This window comes from Pan troglodytes, chromosome 19 (genome assembly GCF_028858775.2).
Source record: "Pan troglodytes isolate AG18354 chromosome 19, NHGRI_mPanTro3-v2.0_pri, whole genome shotgun sequence".
NCBI lineage: Eukaryota > Metazoa > Chordata > Mammalia > Primates > Hominidae > Pan > Pan troglodytes.
Window position 1 is genome coordinate 54194920 of NC_072417.2, and position 23641 is coordinate 54218560.

The following is a 23641-nucleotide window of genomic DNA, read 5'->3' on the forward strand; positions in this document are numbered from 1 at the left end:
ATGTGGCTTTGTGGTGTCTGTCCTATGGGTGGCCCTGGGCTCGGGGGACGGTTTCTGCCATCAGGATCAAGGCTCTCTCTCATGCTGCAGGGTCCAGAGGGTGGGCCTCGTCACTACCCTTTGCACCCCTCCTCCTAACACGAACGGTAACAGAACATTCCCAGAAACCCAGAACCTCCCTCATGCATCATTCTAGTCACTGTCTCCCTCTACACTGAGGATAATCATTGCCCTGTCTAATACCATGTATCAGCTTTGCCTGTTTTTGAATTTTCTATAAATTTCACCCATGTAGAACATCCTCTTTTGGGTCTGGCCTCCGTATTCCAATACAATGTTTGTGAGATCCGGTCACATTATTGAGAGTTAGAGTTTATTTGTGCTCGTTGCGTAGTAGTAGTTCGTTATAGGAACGCCACAATACTGTGTTTATTCCACTTTAGGTGAACATTTGGGTTGTTTTGAGTTTTTGGCTCATAATATTGGTGTGAAAATACTTGTACACGTCTCTTGGTGAACATATGTACACATTTCTCCTGGGCCTGGGGGTGGACAAAGCTTTGTTTTTAACCATTAACTTGACATCAGTGTTAGTAAATTTCTAATGATTTAATCCAAATAACTTTCAAAGACCTTTCCAAGCCTAAAGACAACAAAGCCTGTGCTTTAATAATTATATTTCCTGGAAATATTTCTGGAACATTTTCTAGAAATGGAGGCAATCATGACTTTGATTTCAGATGTCAGAATGCCCTTGGGCCTAAAGATGGGTTCATGTTGCAGGGCCTCCTCTCCAGGTGGTTTCTTTTTCACTCTGCCCAAGGCGCTTCTGTTTTCTCCCTGGGAAATGGATGGAGTTCAGAATGATTTCTGTAGGCATAGTTAGGAGACTGTGCATACCTGGAAATAATGGTCAGGAGATACCCTTTGTGTTGATAAGGGGGCAATTTTTCATACGTCTTTCACTGAAATAAAGAGAGGGCCAAATTAATTCCATATCCAAGTTAAATTTATGATTTTTAGACAGGTGCGGTGGCTCACACCTGTAATCCCAGCACTTTGGGAGGCCGAGGCAGGTGGATCACCTGAGGTCAGGAGTTCAAGACCAGCCTGGCCAACCTGGTAAAACCCTGTCTCTACTAAAAATACAAAAATTAGCTGGGTGTGGTGGTGGGTGCCTGTAATCCCCACTACTCGGAAGGCTGAGGCAGAAGAATCACTTCAATCCAGAAGGCGGAGGTTGCAGTGAGCCGAGATCACGCCACTGCATTCCAGCCTGGGCAACAAGAGCAAAACTCCGCCTCAAAAAAAAAGAAAAAAAAAGTAAAATAAATTTATGATTTTCAAAGAGGAAGCCTTGATAATTAACCAAATCTAACCATTAATTTAAGTTATTTGGTACGTTGTGTCATTTTAGATGGAGGAAGCTAAACAAGAATTATATAGTTTCCTTTTCAACATGGAAAAGCTATGTGTAAATCTGTAGAAAATGCCCCTGTGAGGACTTAACACATTTTCTTTGATTGGATTATGCGTCTTGTTTAATCTTTACTGAATGTTCTGTTTAAAATCATCTTTTACCAAGCTTACTTTTGTTGATAGATCTTTGAAAATTAATTTGTATTGAGACCAATATTTATGGTCTCTTACATATCATAGACAATAAATGCACATCTTTAGGACAAAAGTAGTGCCTAGGCTGGGGCTTTAAAGTCCTACAGACCTGGCTGTGAAAATAAAAACCAGTTATAAACTGTAGATTTGAGTAATTTCCCTTCTGTAAACTCTAGTTTCCTCATCTATAAAACAGTCATTATTATTGTGGGGATTAAATGAGATGTAACCATTTCAAAGCTGTGCTCAATGCTTGGCATAAAGCAAGCACACAGCAATTTCTGTTCTTCCTACCATTATGTTATTGTGGTTATCACCTTCAACTGTTCCCTTCAACTGTGCTCTTGAAAAGTGGGCATCTTTTCGATCAAGCAGTTCTTCTATTTACCTAAAGGTAAAATCGTTTTGGCCATGTCAACAAAATGTCATAATATAAATATAAACATTATATACAGAAGCTAATGTTCTGTAAATAATCTTGCCTCATTTTCTACAAATCTGTTGGTCTCTGAAAAAAGGAAATTAAAAACAATTCATAGAGAGAAAAATCAGAGCAAACATGAGATTGTGCTTTGACACCCTTCTCTCCATATATGCATGTGCAAGGACCTGAAGCAAGTCGTCACTGAGAGATGAAATGCCTTAAATACATGTTTTCTATGATATCACCAGGCTGTGCTCTGAGGCTCTTTTCTTCATTCTTCCTGTCGTTCTAAGGTCCTACATGCCGATGTCCATCTTTTCTCACAAGTCAATACCAGAGAGGATTAACCTGGATTCGTCTTTATTTTGGTGGCAATAAGTTTCTTTTTTTAGCCCTTATTCCAACCTTCTGGCCTCTTTCCTGTGTCTCTATTCTTACTTTCAAAAGTTATCAGGCACATTAAATTAGAGAAGGGAATACAACAAGAAGCATAAACATTAAAAACAAAGTAAAATTATCTTTATTTGTTTCTTGGAAACATAAGCCAGTACCTTGAAAAACAACATTAAGAAAATTCAGTAAAGGTCTTCCCTGTGAAAGTAACTTCAGAAAACAATTGTTCATATGTATGCATAATTAATTCAAAATAAAGGAAAAATTGACCCCTGAATCTGAAACAAAAAAATTAAAAATGTCCTAAGCTTTCCATGAAGAAATATTCAAAACACCACTGAAGGGCATGATAGAAGACTTAAATACATTGCATCCTTGGGTATCAAGACTCACTATTACAAAGATGTTACTTTCCCATAAATTATCCCTCAAGTAAAATGAAATTATTCAATTTGTATCTCAAAATATTTACATGCAAGAGGCCAGGCACAGTGGCTCACACCTGTAATCCCAGCACTTTGGGAGGCTGAGGCATGCGGATCACCTGAGGTTGGGAGTTTGAGACCAGCCTGACCAACATGAAGAAACCCTGTCTCTACTAAAAATACAAAAATTAGCTGCGCATGGTGGCACATGCCTGTAATCCCAGCTACTTTGGAGGCTGAGGCAGAAGGATCACTTGAACCCGGGAGGCAGAGGTTGCGGTGAGCTGAGATCAAGCCATTGCACTCCAGCCTGGGCAATAATAGCGAAACTCTGTCTCAAAAAAAAAAAAAAAATATATATATATATATATATATATATATACACACATATATATGTGTGTGTGTGTGTATATATATGTATATCTATTTACATGCAAGAATAGCCAAGGCAATTCGTAAATGGAGTAGTAATAAGAATTTTTCACTCCCTTAGTTAAGAAAATACGTTATATGTTTCTAAGTCAACGCCTAATAATTTATGTGACCATGAGTAAGTTACTTCACATCCTGAGCCTCCTTTTCTTGGATTACAAAATGAGGAGTGGAGGAGTGATCCAGGGTCACCTGTAGGTTCAACCATATGAAGTCACCCGTACTCAACCGACTAGATTTACACCACAGAAATTTCATGTAGTTCAACTTAGTAGGTGATCACTAATTCCAAAATGAATGTCAATGTAGCTTAACATTCATTATCAGTAGCTATATTCACTTTTTAAAATGTTATAAATTTTCCTCATGCTAATATTGCATGAGAATACAAATTTAGCAAAAGAGTCATGCTATAATATCTTGAAGGAAGGAAATCCAGGAGGCTTGCATAGTGGCCAACTTAGCTAAGTTTAAATATTACAGAAGAGCTAAATTTTGAAAAAGATTCAAGAGTCAGGGAACTTGCCCAGGAGTAGCTTTGAGCATAAAAAAAGAAAAATAGGCAATAAAAATACCAAACAAAGCCTCACCCACCCCAGCCACAGATGCAGAGTCAGCCACCTGAGTAGCTGGGATTACAGGTACCCGTCACCATGCCCAGCTAATTTTAGTATTTTTAGTAGAGATGGGGTTTTGCCATGTTGGCCAGGCTGGTCTCAAACTCCTGACCTCAGGCAATCCACCCGCCTTGGCCTCCTGAAGTGCTGGGATTATAGGCGTGAGCCACTGTGCCCAGCCAGAGTCCCCTACCACTTAAAGGTGTCCACCCTCTGTTCACACAGCAGATGAATGGTGGTCCAAGGTTGGAACCTACTCCATCTGGCCACAGTCTACATTATCACCTGCCTGCTGCCTTGCCCTCCTGCTTTCTTCCATTTGCTAGCTCCTGAAATGGGACCCTGTCCTAACCTGACACCCAGGCATTCAGGGGACCCTGTCCAAACCTGACACCCAAGCATTCAAGTCACTGTGAACTAGACAGCAGAGGTGAGGCCATATTTCCAAAGAGCCACTGGTAAGTTACATGCATAGGTTAAGAGGAGTGTCCTGTGATTGTCACTGACCTTTGTCCACCAGCACATAAGTTCAGAGCTCCAGCCATGTTCACTGGGCCTCCATGCAAAGAGCCTGGACTCGAGGAGCAAGGGTGGGGCAGAGGAGATGCCCTGTCCAGCAAGACTTCCCTGGAGCTCTGCTAGAAATGTCATCCTTCAGGTTCTGCCGGCCAAAGGCCAAGGATCAAACCAAGGCCCAGTCTGCAGCTCCAGCTTCAGTTCTAGCTCAGGCTTCCAAAGGTGTCCAGGCCCCCACGAAGCCTTCAGAGTAGAGGTCTCTGTCAATCTGAGAACAGAAGGACTGGTGTGACCCCTGGGCTGCTATATGTGTGGGGCTGGTGTCCTCCTGTGCTATTTGTACAAATAAACCTGAGGCAGGATTTAAAAAAAAAGAAAAACCATCCTACAGAACCTCTGACCGCTGGAATCCCTGGGCAATGCCCAAGCAGGTATCACAAAGGCATTTGGAATGAGAGAGAAGAAATCAGCCTTCTTTCCTAAATGTTGCCTACAGCGTGCCATGCTGATCTACATCTCACCAAAGAATTCCTTTCCAGTAAGATTTTTCTTTAAAGCTTTGAGTCAGAGGATAATCTTCAAGGACTTGTCTAGCAACAATAACAACCACTGTGCATCCTAAAGCTGTAGAGAAACTCCATGTGTGTGTATTCCAAGGTTTAACTTTAGGAAGTAGCTGAGCTGGCATAGACCTGATTCCTTCAGTGTTGAGGCACCTGTGGCATCTTTAGCAGGTTGGTTGTTCAAGATAGCCTGGAGATTACTGTGAGCTTCTTTGAGTAATTGGTAAGTATACTTATTTTAAGGGTTGAAATGTGGCTCATTGATCATTTTGCTTATTATTACAGATATAAGAATGGAAAAATACTGCAACAGTAATTTTGCACTGAGTTTGGGATTTTTTTTTTTTTTGGCAACTACCCTTAAACTTTCTTACAATAAATATGAGCCTTTTCCTCTATCTGAATTTTCCCTCAACAGGAATCTTAGTAATAAAGCTTTGGCTGGCGAATATCACAATATCTCCCTGGGAATCTCTTCCCACTGCTGAAGCAATTTAAAAAATGATACTGAGATTGGAGTACCAAAATGAAGATAAGCTGTGCGGTTTCTTTCTTTCTTTTTTTTTTTTAAAGGACATATATTTAATGAGACAGTGACAGCAGCATTGTTACAACTGGGCATCCCTCAGGCCAGCTTGGTCCCATGCTGTGGGACCACCCATATGTGGTCTTCCATGAGGTGCTGGCGGCGCCAGGCTCTTCCTGCTGTGCTACGGACCCATAGAAAGACCCATACATGATTCTGTTTACAGATTGTGTCACCCAGAAGGGGCAGGTGGGGGAGATGCTGGGTGGCAGGTAAAAATAAAAGGGGCCCAACCCTTTGTCCAGCAAATACCAGCACAGTTTTTCTATGCACACAGTGATTTGTAACTTGAATAATGTGAAGTTGATTACGCAGATTTCGGAATGGCTAATATCCATATGACAGAAATGTGATGCATTCAAGAGACATGTGCAGACTTTGGGGTGTTGGGAAACAGCATTTGGCCTTTAACCCCCTCCTGAGCCTCAAAGAGGAAGGGGAAGCAGGACAGGAACCCACACTGTTGATCCAACCTCACATCACACTCTCTAAAGGACTCCCTGCTCACTGTTCCACCTGACGTAGGTCAGTACCCCTGCCCCCATTTTCCAGATGGGGAAACTGAGGCAGAGCTGACAGTAAGAACCTTGCCTAAAGCCACCACAGTGGGGAGAGGACACCATCCCCTTCCTGATGGTGGAGGGCAAAGAGGAGACCCTGCCGTCTCTCCCACTCCTGGAATGAGCCAGTGAGCCAGGCGGCCTTTCTGCTGACTGAGGTGTCTCCTCTTGGGTTTTCTGGTCAAAGAGGACAAATATCCAAGCAGTGGCATTCTCTGCCCTCTGCCCACCGTGTGTGCCAACCATGTGCACCAACAGCCAAGCACAGTCCAGGGTGTAGGGGAAAAGGACAGATAGGAGCACCCCCACTGCCCAAGGCAGAAGGCTGGGAAGCCACCTCCTGACACGTCCTCTCCTGAGGCCCCTCGTGGACCGCAGGATCTGTAAAGTGCAAACACCAAAGCCAAGTATCCCCTCACCCAGAGCTGTAGGTTTCCTCTGCTGTCCAGGGGCCTCTGTCCCGTGGAGTGAGGGACCTCCCACACGCCCCTGCCCTGATCTTCCTGAATGGGCTCAGTTGAGTGAATACTCTCAGCTCTTGATCTCAGGCCCCCAAACAAAAGGCCATTGGCTGGTCATTTCTGAGCTATCTGGAGCCCTCCACAGGCAGCAGGACAGAGCTCCTCGGGTAAATCTGGTTCCAAGAAATGCCACCAGACCACTGCAGGATCCCATCACCTAACTGGAACCTCCCCCAGTGCACAGTCCCTGCTCCACACCTGGAGACCAGGACACCCTCCTTAGGCTGGGGCCATGGCCTCCTAGCTTGGAGCACCAGGAAAGCTGGGCTGGGCCAAAGCAGGAGCACCCAGCAGGGAAAAGCTCCATGGTCCCCTTCCTTGCTGTTGTACAGAAACAACAGGTGACCCCACTGGACTGACCACCCAATGAGGCCTTTGAACCTCAGGCCAGGGAGAGGCAGGTCTACAGGTGACAACTGTGAACAGCCCCAGCTGGGGACAACCAGAAATCCCCAAGGCGATGAGTGGCTGAAAGTGATGGAGCCCCCAGGCAGAGCCGAAACCCCACTGCAGGTGAGACTCGGCCCTTGGCTGAGTGTGTGCAGCCGCATCCTCAGGTGTTACTCAACACTCCTCTGAAGCTCTCTCGGGGTCTTGGCCTGATGAGTTTCCAGGGTGGTCAGGATGGGAACTGTGGAATCTCTAGGGCCCGGATGCTCTGGTCCAGGGGTGTGGAGGGCTCTGTGCCATGGGGGAGGTGAGATATCCCCCCAACTCCCTGCCCATGGAGTTCTGCACTGGGGGAAGGATGGGGGCCACGCAAGGACCCCTCACAGCAGCACACCCAGGTGACAGCCAGGTGCGGCCACCCCGAGTCCCAGCAAGCACCTGGGAGACAACGGGCCTTGACACTGCCCACCCGCTCTGGCCCAGCAGGGGTGGAGGGGTCCAGGGGCTGCAACCCAGGGGTCTCCAGAGCAGAACGAACAACTTGACGTTGGCAGGGTGGGTCCCGGTGGGCCAGGTGGGGTGCCCAGCACTGTTCCTCAGCGCTAGGCCTCCACGTCAGGACCTGGCTCCTGGAAGAGCGACTGCTTCCTCAGGCTGAGCTGGGCACACTTGGGACACGTGGTGGAGTTGTCGTAGTAGCAGTCCCTGTGGAAGACGGTGGAGCAGTCGGTGCATACAGACGTGTGGCTGTCGAACGGGAACAGCACATCGCCCTCTCTGCAGAGCTCACACACGAAGCCCTTGGCCTGGCACCGCTCGCATTCCAGCTTGATGTGCTTGGTGAAGAGCGTGTGGGTCTCGGTGAGTGAGCAGCCCAGGTGGCCGGCATGCACGTCCAGGAGGTCCTGGACAGAGTACATCTCATCGTTCTCCACAAAATGCTGCCGATCCTGGAGCTGCAGCAACAGACGAGCCTCCATGGCCTCCCTGCAAGTGATGAAGTACGGCTTCATGAGCAGGATGTCCTGGCGCAGCTTGCAAATCTCCACCAGCTCCTCCACGTAGTTGAACAGCAGAAGGTTGATCTCCTGGAGCCTGAGCACGGGCCGAGACACCATCAGCGCCAGGTAGCACATGCTGCAGCGAGAAACCTTTCGAGGCTCAAAGTCCCAGTTGTGTACAATGCATGCAGGGATGACAGCCAGGTCGTTCCAGTGGCAATGGCTGCAGTAGTACTGGCCGGTGTAGTCGCACTGCCTGGCCTCACTGGGCACACCCTGCAGAGAGATGGGCGCCTGGCACTCAGCACAGCGGTAATCCTGGCTGTCCAGCCCTGTCTCAGGGCAGATGTTAAGTTCGTATTCAGCTTGGTGGCTGACTTTGGAGCTCACACAGGGCTTGGAGATGAGGTTCAAGCACTTGCTGTGACAGCAGTAATAACACCCTGTGCAGGTGTACCAGGTCTGAATGAGCCCCCAGATGATGGTGTTACACTTATCACAGGTCTGCTTGACGCTCTTGCTCTTCTCCTCGTAGAGGCCGTGTTCAAGAAGCACTCGGATGTTTGGCTCATCCTCATTGGGGTCCTTCAGCTCCTGGAGCTTCAGCCAGAGGTGGATGAGTCACACCATGGCATCCTTCTGCTTCTCCGACTGCTCGGGCAGCTCCAGAATCACCTGCTTGCACTCCTCGATCACCTGCCGCAGCACAGGGCGGGAGAAGTGGTCCTCAGACAGGCCGAGATCCATCACGCGTTCAGGGCAACGGAACTCCGGTTCCCCAGGGGGCAGCTCAGGCAGGGCCTCTTCAGGAGTGATGTCTGGGGCCTCCTCCCCAGGGCCCCAGCTCATGCTGTCTCGGCCCAGACTGCTTGTTGAAGGGGTTGAGGTGGGCCTGCGGGAACCGGGCCAGCTTCTCATCATATTCCATAGCATCCCACCTGGATCGCCTGCCAGGGCCCAGGGGCTCGCAGGGACAGGACGGCCATTCCTCTAGGGCTGCTTGCCACGGAAGCCTGGCCGTGGGTTTGCCACCTGCTGACCGCTCCCGCGTCGCTCACCTGACCGCCGCTGCGCCACCTCACATCTGGTTTCTTTAATAAGGGTATTAAAGAACAGAAAACAGAAGACTGAAATACAAATCCAAATCGGTTTTTTGTTTGTTTGTTTTTGTTTTGAGACAGGGCCTCACTCTGTTGTTTAGGCTGTGGTGCCATCATAGCTCAATGCAGCCTTGAACTCCTGGGCTTAAGTGATCCTCCTGCTTCAGCCTCCTGAGTAGCTGGGACTACAGGTGGTGCCACCATATCTGGCTTTTATTATTATTATTTTTAGTAGAGAGAAGGTCATATGGTTTGGATCTGTGTCCCCACCTAAATCTTATGTCGAACTGTAATCCCTAGTGGTGGAGGTGGGGCCTGGTGGGAGGTGACTGGATTATGGGGAAGGTTTCTCATGAATGGTTTAGCACCATTGTCTTGGTGCTGTTCTTGCGACAGTGAGTTCTTGTGAGATCTGGTTGTTTAAAAGTGTGCAGCGCCTCCCTGCTTGCTTTCTATTGCTCCTGCTCCCGCCGGGTGAGAGATCTCACTCCCCTTCCCCTTCTGGTCCCAAGTCCTCATCTTCTCCACCAGAACTGGGAGAGGCCACGCTGGTGTCCAGCCCGACTCCTTGGTCACTGGAGTTGTCCCCACTCTGGGAGGCCAGGCCCCCGCTGGATGGACCTGGGGTCCCCAAATGTACAGACCCGCTATCCTCATGGTCTCGAATCCATATATTATTCTGGTCTGGGAGGCTGGGGCAGGAGGCTGGGTAGTCCTCGAAGTCCTCCCTGCAGCCGCCATCCCGATCCTCGATGACCAGGTCGATGGGCATCTTTCCCTCCTCCAGCTCCAGCAGGTGGAACCGCAGCACTTGGATGGCCTGGATCATCAGATTGTCCAGTTCTGGGTTGGAGGAGAAGGGCCTCTAAGAGCGAACCTGCTTGGCAAAGGCAGTGTTGTCCTCGTTGAAGGAATCAGAGGAGCAGACGTCACCGCCGCAGGGTGTCCCCAGCCCAGCTCCGGCCCCATCACGGGGAGAGCATGTAGCCAGTTCACATTTCTCAAAGACCAGGGCCAAGAGGGGGAAGAGCGGGTGTCCACAGATCTCATCCTTGTCCCTCTTGAGGCCGTCGCTGTCCAAGCCTGGGGGTAGGGGCTGGGGAGGCCGGTGAGAGCCATAGGGCCCTGGTGCCGCGGGCACTGCCTCTGGGAAGCCAGCCAGGGCTGCGGGGCCATCCGCGATGCCTGGGTAGTGCGGCAGCTCATCGTACCTCCGGGCCATGGGCTGAGGCCGGCGGCAGCTCCAGGGTCCCTCCAGAGCCTGGCCGCGGGGGTAGGGCGCAGCCCGGGGCCGCAGCCCCCGACGGCCCGTGATGTCGACGCCAGGGGGTGGGCAGGAGGCCAGATGCGCGCCCCCCAACCCCCGCCGCCGTCAGCGGCAGGCGCCGGGCCGGGTGGGGGCCCGGCGCATGGACCCCGGCCCCGGCCCCCAGCGGGGGTCACGGCCAGGAGCGCCTTGCCGCCGGGACGGGGCAGCAGGCGCGGGCGGGGCGCCCGAGGCCCCCTCCCCTGAGCGCCCCCGTCCCTCCCCCGGCTCTGCGGGGAATCGAACCGTCCCCAGACGCACAGACCTGGGACCGCGGGGGGCGGGGGGCGGCCCGGGGCGGCGGGGGTCCGGCGGCGGCTCGGGGGTGCTGGCGGCCGCGCTCCGCGTTCCCGGTCTCTCCCTCTCTGTGGTCACATCCGAAAGTTCCACCCTCTGAAGTCTTAAGAAAGGTCAATGATGTGTGTGTGTGTGTGTGTACACACACACAATTTAAGCCTTTAAAAATGGCAATTTTTTAGATGATTTATGGGTTTTTTCCCCCTTTACTACTACAATTTAAGCCTTTAAAAAATGGCAATTTTTTAGATGCTTGAGATAGTTTGGGGGATCCCTAGCTCTTAATCGTGGCACTCTGTTGAGTTTGTGAAATGGATCTTCAAAGAGGTTGTCAATAATAACCAAATTTTTGAAACGAGTCAGATTACTAATTATTGATGAATAAAAAATGAGTACTTTTAGGCTAGGTGCAGTGGCTCATGCCTGTAATCCCAGCGCTCTGGGAGGCCGAGGCGGGTGGATCACGAGGTCAGGAGATCGAGACCATCCTGGCTAACACAGTGAAACCCCGTCTCTACTAAAAATACAAAAAATTAGCCAGGCGTGGTGGTGGGCGCCTGTAGTCCCAGCTACTCGGAAGGCTGAGGGAGGAGAATGGCGTGAACCTGGGAAGCGGAGCTTACAGTGAGCCGAGATCGTGACACTGTACTCCAACCTGGGAGACAGAGTGAGCCCCCGTCTCAAAAAAAAAAAAAAATGTGGTAATATTTGAAATTGCTAAGACAGCAGATTTTACATGTTCTCACCAAACACACGCAAAAAGATAAGTATTGATTGGCCAGGCACAGTGGCTCATGCCTGTAATCCCAGCACTTTGGGAGGCCGAGGTGGGTGCATCATGAGGTCAGAAGCTTGCCAAGATGGTGAAACCCCATCTCTACTAAAAATACAAAAATTAGCCTAGCGTGGTGGCAGGCGCTTGTAATCCCAGCCACTCAGGAGGCTGAGACAGGAGAATCACTTGAACCTGGGAGGCAGAGGTTGCAGTGAGCCGAGATTGCACCATTGCACTCTAGCCTGGGTGACAGAGGGAGACTCCATCTAAAAATAAAAAAATTAAAAAAAAAAGATAAGTATCTAAGCTAACAGATATGCTATGTCGGTTGATTTAGCCATTCTATAATGTATGTCTGTGGCTATATAGATACACACAGATTTAACTATTCTACAATGCTTGTCTGTGTGTGTGTATATATGTATAATGTGGTACACCACAAATACACACAATTTATCAATTAATTTTTTTAATTCCAAAGATTTTTTTGACTAATATACAACCCAACCACAAGTTTAAGAGCATTCTAATTAGATGTTCTTTCCAATACCTAATTTTGTCAGTCTTTCTTTTATATATTCTGGTTAGTGGGTAATGTTATTACATTTTTATTGATTTTGGTCTTCTAATTATTAAAATGCCTGAGACCATTTTCATATATGTTTATTGAAAATGTATATAATCAGGCTGGGCACGGTGGCTCATGCTTGCAATCCTAGCACTTTGGGAGGCCAAGGCGGGCAGATCACTTGAGGTCAGGAGTTTGAGACCAGCCTGGCTAACATCATGAAAACCTGTCTCTACTAAAAATACAAAAAAATTAGCCAGGCTTGCTGGTGGGAGCCTGTAATCCCAGCTACTCGGGAGGCTGAGGCGGGAGAATCGCTTGAAGCCTGGAGTCGGATGTTGCAGTGAGCCGAGAACTTACCATTGCACTCCAGCCTGGGCGACAAGAACAAAGCTCTGTCTCAACAAACAAGCAACCAACCAACCAACCAACCAAACAAACAAAAAGTAGCTTCTTGGTTGAAAGGCTGAGGTGGGAGAATCCACCCGGGAGGTGGATGTTGCAGTGAGCCGAGAACACGCCACTGCTCCAGGCTGGGCGCAAGAGCGAAACTTCATCTCAAAAAACCAAGCCAAAACAAAACAAAACAAAAAAGAAAATCTATATAATTGTATTTTCAGGGATCTGTGCAATATTTTTTTTTTTTGAGACAGTCTAGTAGCTCTGTTGCCGGGCTGGAGTGCAGTGGTGCGATCTGGGCTCACTGCAACCTCCACCTCCCGAGTTCAAGCAATTCTCTTGCCTCAGCCTCCCGAATAGCTAGGATTACAGGCACGTGCCGCCATGCCCAGCTATTTTTTTTTTTTTTTTTTTTGAAACGGAGTCTCGCTCTGTCGCCCAGGCTAGAGTGCAATGGCACGATCTTGGCTCACTGCAAGCTCCGCTTCCTGGGTTCACACCATTCTCTTGCCTCAGCCTCCCGAGTAGCTGGGACTACAGGGGCCCGCCACCACGCCCAGCTAAATTGTTTGTATTTTTAGCAGAGACGGGGTTTCTCCACGTTGGCCAGGTTGGTCTTGATCTCCTGACCTCATGATCCGCCCACCTCGGCCTCCCAAAATGCTGGGATTACAGTCATGAGCCACCACGCCTGGCCAAGACTACTCTTTAATTCCCAAGGCCAGCCACTGTGGTTTGAGCATGTGCAACAGCCTGTGCTCGGGTTGATGCCCCACATTCCCATGGTTATCCAAAAGAGGCCCTCAGACTCACAGTGGCCATTATTAATACTCTGAGGTTCAGCAGCGGTGGCAACTGAAAATCTACAAGCATCAGAAGAAAGAAGTGCTGCAGAGAGGAACCACAACCATCACAAACCTGGAAGGCTGGGTGGGCCACCCCCTGGATCCCATCGGCTGCCTGTTTCTCACTTTGACTGAGGCCTGCCTCCTGAATGATGACAGGTATCTAGATACGAATGAAAGCAGACCCCCTGTGTACCAACATGTACCTGTGGCTGTAAGCTCCCCAAACAGCAGTGAGTCCTACTTGTCATTGGCCCTGGAGGCTGCATCGATGGGCCTGGGTCACAGAGGGTAATGCCTGAAGGCTCCTATGCACAGGACAAGGTGTGCCGTAATGAGGAGCAGCTCCTCAGCCAACTCCAAGAGCTGCAATTGGATGATGACCCAGTGCAAACACTCCAAAAATAGTGCATCTTGCTGCTGGAAGGGGACCCTTTCAGGGATCTGGGAGAAGTCATCCACCGAGAGAGCGTTTCCATGCATACCTCTGCCAAGTATTTGTTCTCAGCTCTGCTGTCTTGTGATCCAGACCCTGCCTATAAATTAGGCTTACGTGTATAAGGTTACCTGTTTCAGAAAATTCAGGTTGTGCAGGCCACACATCCCTCACTCACTGTATGGTGTCTCTGGTGCCCAGCCATTATCCTCCCTGGTTCTCGCTTGGACACTTGGAATCACAGAGGTGGGAACTGGCCTCCACCATGCTGACTGCTGCCAAAGGAGACACTCTGAGGCTCTGAACAATTCCGGAAGCAATGCAGAAGCACATTCGTTCTTCCCCGCTCATCTTCAAACTGGCCCAAAATGCGTTCAAGATTGCTACTCCCACTAACAGTAGTACTGACAGCACCCTGCTCAACGTGGCCCTGGAACCTGGGTTACAGGTGATGCGATGACCTTATCATCCCTTAACTGGAGACGCGGAGAGATGGTACGATGGTTGGTGACCTGTGCTACAGAAGTGGGTAGTGCCCACCTCCCTCTACTCCCACGGGAAAGGAGTTTCTATACCCTACTCTTGGGACAGGAGAACAAATCCTTGGAGCTCTCATATTCCTATTCCTGATGGCCTAAGAAAGGATGCAGCTGCTGGTGGGAGAAGATAGCGTCTGTTCAGCCAGCCCAAGTTCTGTCCTCACTGCTTAAACCAACCACATGCTGATGTCAGCAGCACTTTGACCCTCTCATCAGAGACATGTCTAAGAGAATGAATTTTCAGCTGCCAATACTCAAGTGTGCCCTTGGGAGGTAGTGGGCCTGGTGGTTTGGTCCCCGTCCCTGTCCATGCTTGTGAGAAACTCCAGACACCTTGGAGGCTCAGGACCCTTTCTAAAGCCCAAAGCCCCAGCACAAGACTCTACCCTGACAGGCCCCACTTCAGCTAGAACCCCTGGCAGATCTGCAACCCTGGCCTCGGGTTAAGCAAACCCCAGGATCTACTGCTCCATCCTTGTGAGGGGCTGAGAGCACCTGCAGAAACCTTCAACCCTCTGACCTGGGTAAGGAAGGGATAGGAAGAGACCCCAAACAAGGTTTGGCCATCTGGGATGCTTCTCTTGCCCTGGTTTGCCTCAGATCATGTCAAGGTTGCTGAGGAGGAGGGAGAACTCATCTCTGCAGGCCAAGTTCAAACCCCACACGGTAATGTGGGCCGAACTGAATCAGGACTGAGATGGCCACAGCTGAGCTCAGGCTCTCCCCGACAGGTGTGTGGGCCTCAGGGAGCATCTTGCAGAGCTGGCACACACTCTTCACCCCTACTGAGGCTGCTAGTATTGTAGCTGCCACAGCCGTATCCCACACCACTATCCTGCGCCTCAGTCTTGACTATCCACACTGGCTAGCTGTGCTTGCACATTGGCCCTGCAGTGTGCTACGAAGCATCCACAGAGCTGTGCCCTGTCAGCCCTTACACTCTGTGAGAAAGACCACATTGCCTTTGAGGCAGCCTGCCAGATTGCCACCGAAGCTGCTGCCGGTGGCATGACCCATTCACAGCTGTTCACCATTGCCTGCTACGTGGAGCTCTGGGGCTACACACTCCACGCCTTCGAGCTGGTCTCATTGGCCATGAGCCATCTTAACGTGGCTCATAACCAGGATACCCACCCAGCCATCAGTGATGTGCTCTGGGTTTGTGCCCTCAGCCACTCTCTGGGCAAGAATGAGCTGGCAGTTCTCATCCCCCTGGTGGTGAAGAGTGCGCACATTGCCATGGTGCTTTCAGACATCCTGTGTGCGAGGCTGCACGGTGACTGCACCTGGCCTGGCCGGCACCCCGGGCCACCACAGCTCTGGAAAGCTCATCTCCACTGACAGAGCTCCATGGCACCAGTTGCTGATGCAATGCTTACATCAACACCACACACTACACCTAACACACATTAGCCATTGCCAGTATGGACAGTTCATTGAGTTTCTAAGCAAGGCTCGGGAGACCCTCCTGCTGCCTTAGGATGGCTACCTGCAATTTGCCCTGTTCATCAACAACCACAAACGATCTACAAAGGCAAGAAAAAGCTGATGCTGCTGGTTCGAGAGCCCTTTGGCTGAGAAAGCAGATAGCTCACCGGCCCGGCAGCCTGGGTCCCCAGGTAGTATCAGGTCAGGCCAAAAACACTGAAACATTTGTCCACCCTGGGAGGACTCTGAGCACCTGTGGCTGAGGCCAAAGGACCACAGGGCTAAGGATGGGGAGAGTCCAACTCCAGTCGATATGCATACCTTGGCAAGCTTCTCACTACAGCCCACTGTTCATGGAGAAGCTGGGCCTTGCAGATCGACCAGAAACCCCCACGATATGCCACCTTCTGCCCCTATGTCCTGAGTGTCCTGGGCATTGGCCCTGTCTCCCTTGGCAAACACAGAACACTGTTCCATCTCAGAGATTGCTTCACCAGAGAAACAGATGCATTTATGGTACTGTAAGTACTATAGTATATCTGTTGCCAATTACTGTAAAGTCGTAAGTATTTATAATTCTGGTTCTGATTTGATGGGCACTTGAGGTAGCTGTGGGTGGGAGGGTATGCTTATTGTCCGAGGAGACTCACAACCATTTCTCAGGTTTCCCTTGCAGAGTGTATGCCGTTACCAGTGGGATAGTGGGTGTGCCAAGGAGAAAAATGGCCAGTTAGAAAAAAATCCCAAGACTAGTCTATGCAGAATCTCTCGCCTACAGACAGGGCATTAATAGCCCAGTGGTGGGTGAGTGGCAGAGGCCAGGACTGGACTCAGACTTTTGCCTCACAAAGCTGTAAGGACTCTGAAGGTCCTGCCCCTGCCTCACACAGCCTCGCCAGGAGTCTGCTGAGCACCTTTGAAACAAGAGTAGGGAAAAGATGAAGGTCTGGGAAGCCACTGAGCTCACAATATTCATCTACACTGGTCACCTTTGTGTTAGAGAGTGTGTGTATCTGCATGACTGAGTACATGTGTCTATGTGCATAGATATATCTGTGCGTGCCTGTCTGTATGTGCACATTATATGTTGATGTGTATGTATGTCAGTTCTATGGCTGTGTACCTGTGTGGATATGTGCACACTGGAATGTGGGTCTCTGTGTGAGGATGTAACATTTGCACACATGTGAGGGTGCATATCTATGTGTAAATGCTGTCATGTTTTGCATGTTTAGTGTGTGTGTATCTGGGAACACATGAGTGCATGTGTACAGATATGTGTCTGTGTGTATGCTTGCTCTCCATGCATCTGTGTTTTTATATGTGTAACTGAGCATATTTCTACATGTAGGGATGACTGCGTGTCCATCTTTGAGGATCTGCATGAATGTGTCCTTTTTGCGAGATTTCTCTTCCCATTCGTCTTAAATCTCTCTCACTAGTTAAATGTTTGTTCCCCATTTCTGTGCCTCCTCTATTCATTCCCTCTCACCAAACAAGCTTCTAAGCACCGGTCTCCCTCTGCCATCAGATTGGCTGCTTTCACTGCACATTTCCCTTCTCGCCCCGTACTTGCTTTCTTCCCCTGCCTTTCTACGTCAAGCTTCCTCTGCCTGCTTTTGTCACAGTCTCATTGCATGCTGACTTGGAGGCTAGGGCTGGTCTGCACTTAGCCTCTCCCTTCTTAATTTCTAGCCCTAATGAGCAGCCCTGTCTTAGCCCTGGCTGACCTCCACAGTGTATCATCATGTTCCTGCTACCTTCCTGACCCCTATGCTCAGCCTGGAATTGTTGTAGGAGATAGCCAGGGCATTCAGAAGAGTCAGTTGGTTACCAGTGCCTTTGTGTTTACTCTTTTACATGTTAGATCCTGAGTTGGGGGTGGGGTTTGATAAGGAAGAGGTAGTATAGCTAGAATGCGAACTAAGAACTTCTCCATCTGCTTTACTTTTTCTTTTGTTGACAAACTGTCACCTTTTCTACTCCAAACTGAGCAAGAAGTTGTATTTGCCGTATGTAGCTACTCAAGTCCTACTGCCCAGCCAAGGGTCCCTACAATGTCTCAGCCCAGTTGGTTGGTTAAAAAGAGAGAGAGAGAGGGAGGTCACTCTCATTTTTATATCGCAATTGTCCTTCTTTTTAGCAAGTGTGTGAACTCACAGTGCTTTCTATGAATAAACCATGGATCACATGAAAGATCATTTTTCTTAAAGAAAACAAAAATTGTCTAAATTTTTGTTTAGACAATTTTGTTTAGACAATCCCCAGAGGGGACCAGCAAATACTTAATAGAAGATTATAGATTTCCTGTGAGTGCATATGGCTCGGGGTGACCTGATTCTATAAAGCAAATGTTATTGTCCTCCTCAAATTCATGCGTTGGATTCTATGTGATGGTATTTGGGGGTGGGGCCTTGGAAGGTGATTAAGTTCATGAAGGCAGGGATCTCATGAATGGAATTGGTGTCCCTATCAAAGGGACTGCAGAGAGCTCCCTCACCCCTTCTGTCATGTAAAGACACAGTAAAAAGATGGCTGTCTATGAACCAGGAAGCCAGCCCTCCGCAGACACGGAATCTGCTGACCATTTGACCTTGGATTTTACCATCTCCAGAACTGTGAGAAATCAATTTTCTATGCTACCTAGTCTATGGCATTCTGTTTTGACACCCAGATTAGCTAAAGTACCAGCATGTCAATTTGCACACATAATTCTTGGAAACTCTGATGCCAAATCCTTGATGGCAAAAGGTGAATGATCTGCCGGAGACATGAGCCTACATCATCCTTCTTTCCACAATAAACCAGAGAGTCAAAACAGGCAAGAGTGGGTCAAGGTCTTCTAAAAGCCATACCTGAAAGGTTTCCAATAACAGATGACTCGATGGTAATTCAGCCACACAAACAACCACAACAAAAGACACAACTATCCGAGATTTTCAGGATAGCTTCAAAAACACCATCTAATATTAGGGAGTTCAAAAAGGTGAGAAGTTTCAGAAATCAAACTTTATTTATATTTCATTTCATAAACTTGTAATTCTAACACTATTAATAAATGCTAGGGCAGGTGGTGGCATGGAGAGCCTGGAGCACAACGGCTGTCTTTAAAAGCTTTCCTTGCTGTACCCTTTGGAGCCACGTCCTGGTCCCCTCAACCCCTGCCCACCTAAGAGCCCGTTCGGGGCAGCACATTAAGGGCAAACAGCCTGGATGCCCAGTTGCAGACACACATCCATGCCTGGAGGAGAAGATTGCGTCTGAGAGCAGGAGGAGCTGCTGGAACTCTTCTTCCCAGCCTTCTTTTAATGCTCTTGAGCACCACCTGCACAGAGATATACCCCACCAGCATTAGCACAATAAACAGGCACTGCAGCAGCAGGGCTGTGGTTCTAGTGAATGAGAGAAGCCTCTCTCCAGCGAGGTACAGGAGTCCAGTCTGAATACCCTGGTCTCCGCCTCCATGTTTGCCACCATGCCCAGGACTAGGGGCAGCATGGGATCTGCTGGCTGGGGCTGTGCTTGTCACCCCCTCCCTCCCACTTCTCTCTCCAGCCACGTTTTCAGCTCCAGCATTAAGGCCAGTGGCTACAGTAGGTGCCATGATTTTAGGCAGCTCCTGGCTGGGTTGGTCCTTGGCTGGAGCTCCCTCCACCTCCAGCGCTCTCTCTGGAGGGGGCTCTTCCCATGCTGGCTTTGGCTTGACAGCTGGTGCCGCAAGTGGTCCTATTTCTGCGTACGGACCAGGAGCTGAAAAAGGAGAAAGGTTCACCAGCATCAGTCACTTTCCACTGGAATTTCCAAACACAGAGACAACCTCACTGAGTTCAAAGGAATTCCAGCCCAAAAGCACCGCTCCCGCAAAGTCTTCCAGGCTGCAGCCACCTCACCATGTGTCTGTGCCTCCATGGGCTCCCGAATCTCCTCCTGGACAAGGACAATGTGCAGAGGCAGCCCCGATGGGATCTCTGGTGTGGCCTGGCCTGCTAGGGCCTGCCTCGGGCTGTCCTGTGGTACCTGGGTGCGCCTTCTTACAAAGGGCCACAGGCGTCTGGGGTGAGGGATGAGCCTTCTTCGGCATCGTCGGAAAAGGCTCTCACTCCCTCCATTCCTGAAGCAGCAACCTCTCGAAGTGGGGAAGCAACACGAGAACATCTTGCTCTCTTGAGCGTCTCCCACAAAGTGAGCTGGTTACGGCGCTGACTCTAGGATATGGGTGCCTGGTTACCAGAGTTCTAAGTTCTGTTCGTGTGTGTCATCATCGAGGAAGAGAGGTCGCTTCTTTACGGTTCTGTCCCCTAGGCCCCTTCCTTCCATAAGCCTACTCAGGACTCCACTGGGCTGCTGACTACTCACCCTCCCCCCAGGTCAACTCCTTACCCGTACACAGTTATGTCCACCCAGGGTCTGCTTGGACACCTGTGCCTGATGTTCACCAGGGGCCAGATGTCGTCCTCAGGCCTGATGTCCACCTAGGGCCTGATGTCTGCCTTGGCCTATGTCCCTCTTGGGGCCTTGTGTTCACCTGGGGACTGTATCCAGCTGAGGCCTGATGGCCTACTGGGTCTTGTTGTTCACCTAAGGCCTTGTGTCCACCTGGGGACTGGTGATCACCTGGGGCCTGGGTGTCCACCTGAGGCCAGATGTGCACCTAAGGCCTGAGTTTTCACCTGGGCCTGATGATCACCTGGGGACTGGGTGTGTGCCTTGGGTCTTTTCCCTTTTCCTGAACAGGGCTTGCAGTTTCCAAACCAGACACAATCTCCCAGTTGGAGAAAGAAAAAGGATCCTAGATGATAGTGAGACAAATTTCAGGAAACTCCATCCAAATAAGTAAATGAGAATGAGGACAGGATTCATTGTAAGTAACATTCTCAGGTGGTGTTCCAAAGTTATCTTTTGCCTGGGTACAGTGGCTCACACCTGTAATCCCAGCTCTTTGGGAGCCCAAGGTGGGAGGATCACTAGAGGCTAACAGTTGGAGACCAGCTTGGGCAATGGAGTGAGATCCCCATTCTGAAAAAAAAAATTAAAAAATTTAACAGGCATGGTGGCATGTGCCTGCAGTCCCAGCTACTCAGGAGGCTGAGGTGGGAGGATCGCTTGAACTCAGGAGTTGAAGGCTGCAGTGGGTGAGGATCACAACACTGAATTCCAGCTTAGGTGACAGAATGAGACCCTGTCTCTCTAAAAAACAAGCAAGCAAACAAACCAAAAACCACAAACAAACCAGATCCCTCTTAGCAGAATACTTCCATGAGGTAATAAAAGGTATGTACCAAATGCCTACAACAAGCATATGTCATGATGAAATGTTAAATGCTTCCCATGGAATTAGGTTCAGGACAAGGTTCCATCCACCATCGCATTTGAATTCCACATTGCACAGTGTAAAGGGGCTGCCCAAGGTCATAACATTGCACACTGGGTAAGTCAAGAGAACCCAGTACAGCACTTTAGATCCTTCATTATAGTTTTGTTCTAAAACTGCTCCTGTTATCTTTTGGACATGAGTCTCTTAAGTATTATCATTTGAATTCACGTATACTAGTTCATTTTCACACTGCTCTAAAGAATACCTGAGACTGGGTGATATATAAGCAAAAGAGGTTTAATTGGCTCACAGTTCTGCATGGCTGCGAAGGCCTCAGGAAACTTACAATCATGATGGAAGGCAAAGGGGAAGCAGGCAATTTCTTCACAAGGCAGCAGGAGAGAGGGGAGAGCAGGGGAAACTGCCACTTATAAATCCATCAGACCTCATGAAAACTCACTTACTATCATAAGAAGAGCATGGGGCAAACCACCCCCATGATCCAATCACCTCCCACCAGGTCCCTCCCTTGACACAGGGGATTAAAATTCAAGATGAGATTTGGGTGGGGACACAGAGCCAAACCATATCATTCTGACACTGGTCCCTCCCAAATCTCATGCCCTTTTCACATTTCAAAACCAATTATGCCTTTCCAACAGTCCCCCAAAGTCTTAACTCATTCCAGCATTAACCCAAAAGTCCAAGTTCAAAGTCTCATCTGAGACAAGGCAAGTCCCTTCCACTTACGAGCCTGTAAAATCAAAAGCAAGTTAGTGACTTCCAAGATGCAATGCGGGTACAGGCATTGGGTAAATGTTCCCATTCCAAATGGGAGAAATTGGCCAAAACAAAGGGGCCAATGGGCCTCATGCAAGTCCAGAATCTGGTAGGGGAGTCATTAAATCTTAAAGCTCCAACATTATCTCCTTTGACTCCATATCTCACATCCAGGGCATTCTGATGTGTGCTCCCAAGGCCTTGGGCAGCTCTGTCCCTGCGGCACTGCTGGGCATAGCCCCTTTGGCTGTTTTTACAGGCTGGCATTGAGTGACTGCAGCTTTTCCAGGCACATGGTACAGCTGTTGATGGATCTGCCATTCGGGAGTCTGGAGGATGGTGGCCCTCTTCTCACAGCTCTGCTAGGCAGTGCCCCAGCGGAGACCCTGTATGGGGGCTCCAACCCCACATTTCACTTCTACCCTGCTCTAGCAGAGGTTCTCCATGAGGACTCTGCCCCTGCGGCAGACCCAAAATTATATATATCATTATAGTTGATATTCTGAGGTAGAGATAAAATAAGCTATCAGTTTGATTAGGAGGTTTGGGTTTTGCTTTTTCTATGGTAATGTAAAAAGGCAGGAGGGTTAGTATGTTACAAGTTCACTGCAATTACAAATCAGTTTCTGTGCATATGAGAAAGCACAAAATCACAGACCTAAGGTCTTGATAGATATGAAAGCAACCCTATGTGATATCATGCCCACATCTTTACCTCAAACTCTCGCCTAAATTACTAGTGAGGACTTTTTTGTCCTGCTGTTAGTATTTGATAATTCTAGCTAGCATGCAATAAGATATCGATATATGAATAGTAACTTGATTTTATAATATTAATAACAGCTTAATTTTAAACATTTATGTTGTGCCTTGTACTCTATGGAAAATGTACACTTTCCATTTTTCTCTAAATTAGGTTTAATTTATTTCAGAAGTTTCTAGATTTTATTGTCTCTATTTAGCCAAAGCTACAAGAAAAGTCAAATTCATATCTTTAAATGCTTTCATTATCAATCAAGAAAGAAGAAAGTGAAACGAACAAACAATTTTACTCAAGAAACTAGTGAGAAATCAAAGAAATGTCCAAGAAGTAGGATACAAGAATTAATCAAAACAGATTAACAGTGGAATAAATAAATGAATCCAACTGGTTCTTTGTCATGGAATGTGGAAAGACATACTCTATTCTTCTGGATAGGAAGATGAAATATCATAATCATATCAATGCAAGTTTTATGCATGCTCAAACATGTATAAACTAAGAAAAAGTCTGAAAGGACAGACAGCAAAATGTTTGCATTTTTTCCTCCAAGTGGTAAGATTAAAGGTAATACTTTTCTTTTTTATACTTTTCTGTATTTTCTAAATCTTCTGTAATGAACATGTAATTTTATGATGAGGAAAAAATAAGACATTTTTAAGATGCAAAATTACTTCTCGTTAATACATATAATGCAAATGCCAATCAAAATAATAAATAAATAAATATAATAAATATATAAATATAATAAAAGAGACAGATGAGTGACTAGGGAAGAACTTCAAAAAGGGCCACATGGGAGATTAAACATAATGCAAAAGAGTAATGAGGAATCTAGGCCGGGCGCAGTGGCTCACGCCTGTAATCCCAGCACTTTGGGAGGAGGGGCATGGTGGCAGGTGCCTGTAGTCCCAGCTACTCGGGAGGCTGAGGCAGGAGAATGGCGTGAACCCGGGAGGCGGAGCTTGCAGTGGGCTGAGATGGTGCCACTGCACTCCAGCCTGGGTGACAGAGCGAGACTCCGTCTCAAAAAAAAAAAAAAAAAAAAAAAA

General features: G+C 48.4%; 1 protein-coding gene, 1 long non-coding RNA gene and 3 pseudogenes across 2 annotated transcripts; 2 read left to right on the forward strand and 3 right to left on the reverse strand.

The window, feature by feature from the left end:
• Positions 1–7562: 7562 nt before the first annotated feature.
• On the reverse strand, positions 7563–9080 carry LOC129137607 (differentially expressed in FDCP 8 homolog; annotated as a pseudogene).
• A 455-nt stretch (positions 9081–9535) lies between these two features.
• On the reverse strand, positions 9536–10433 carry LOC129137608 (putative homeobox protein Meis3-like 2; annotated as a pseudogene).
• Positions 10434–13164: 2731 nt separating this feature from the next.
• LOC129137719 (zinc finger SWIM domain-containing protein 5-like) lies at positions 13165–16217 on the forward strand (annotated as a pseudogene).
• Positions 16218–18725: 2508 nt separating this feature from the next.
• Positions 18726–20048, reverse strand: LOC455056 (CMT1A duplicated region transcript 15 protein-like protein). The gene is made up of 2 exons (XM_511823.8): positions 19626–20048; positions 18726–19485 (listed from the first exon to the last, which is right to left on the reverse strand). The coding sequence occupies exons 1-2, from the start codon at positions 19888–19890 to the stop codon at positions 18905–18907; spliced, it is 846 nt and encodes a 281-aa protein (XP_511823.6). The 5' UTR covers positions 19891–20048; the 3' UTR covers positions 18726–18904.
• Positions 19995–23150, forward strand: LOC129137612 (uncharacterized). Its single transcript, XR_008540310.1, has 3 exons — positions 19995–20596; positions 20781–21006; positions 22849–23150. It is a non-coding gene; the product is annotated as an uncharacterized LOC129137612 (long non-coding RNA).
• Positions 23151–23641: the final 491 nt, after the last annotated feature.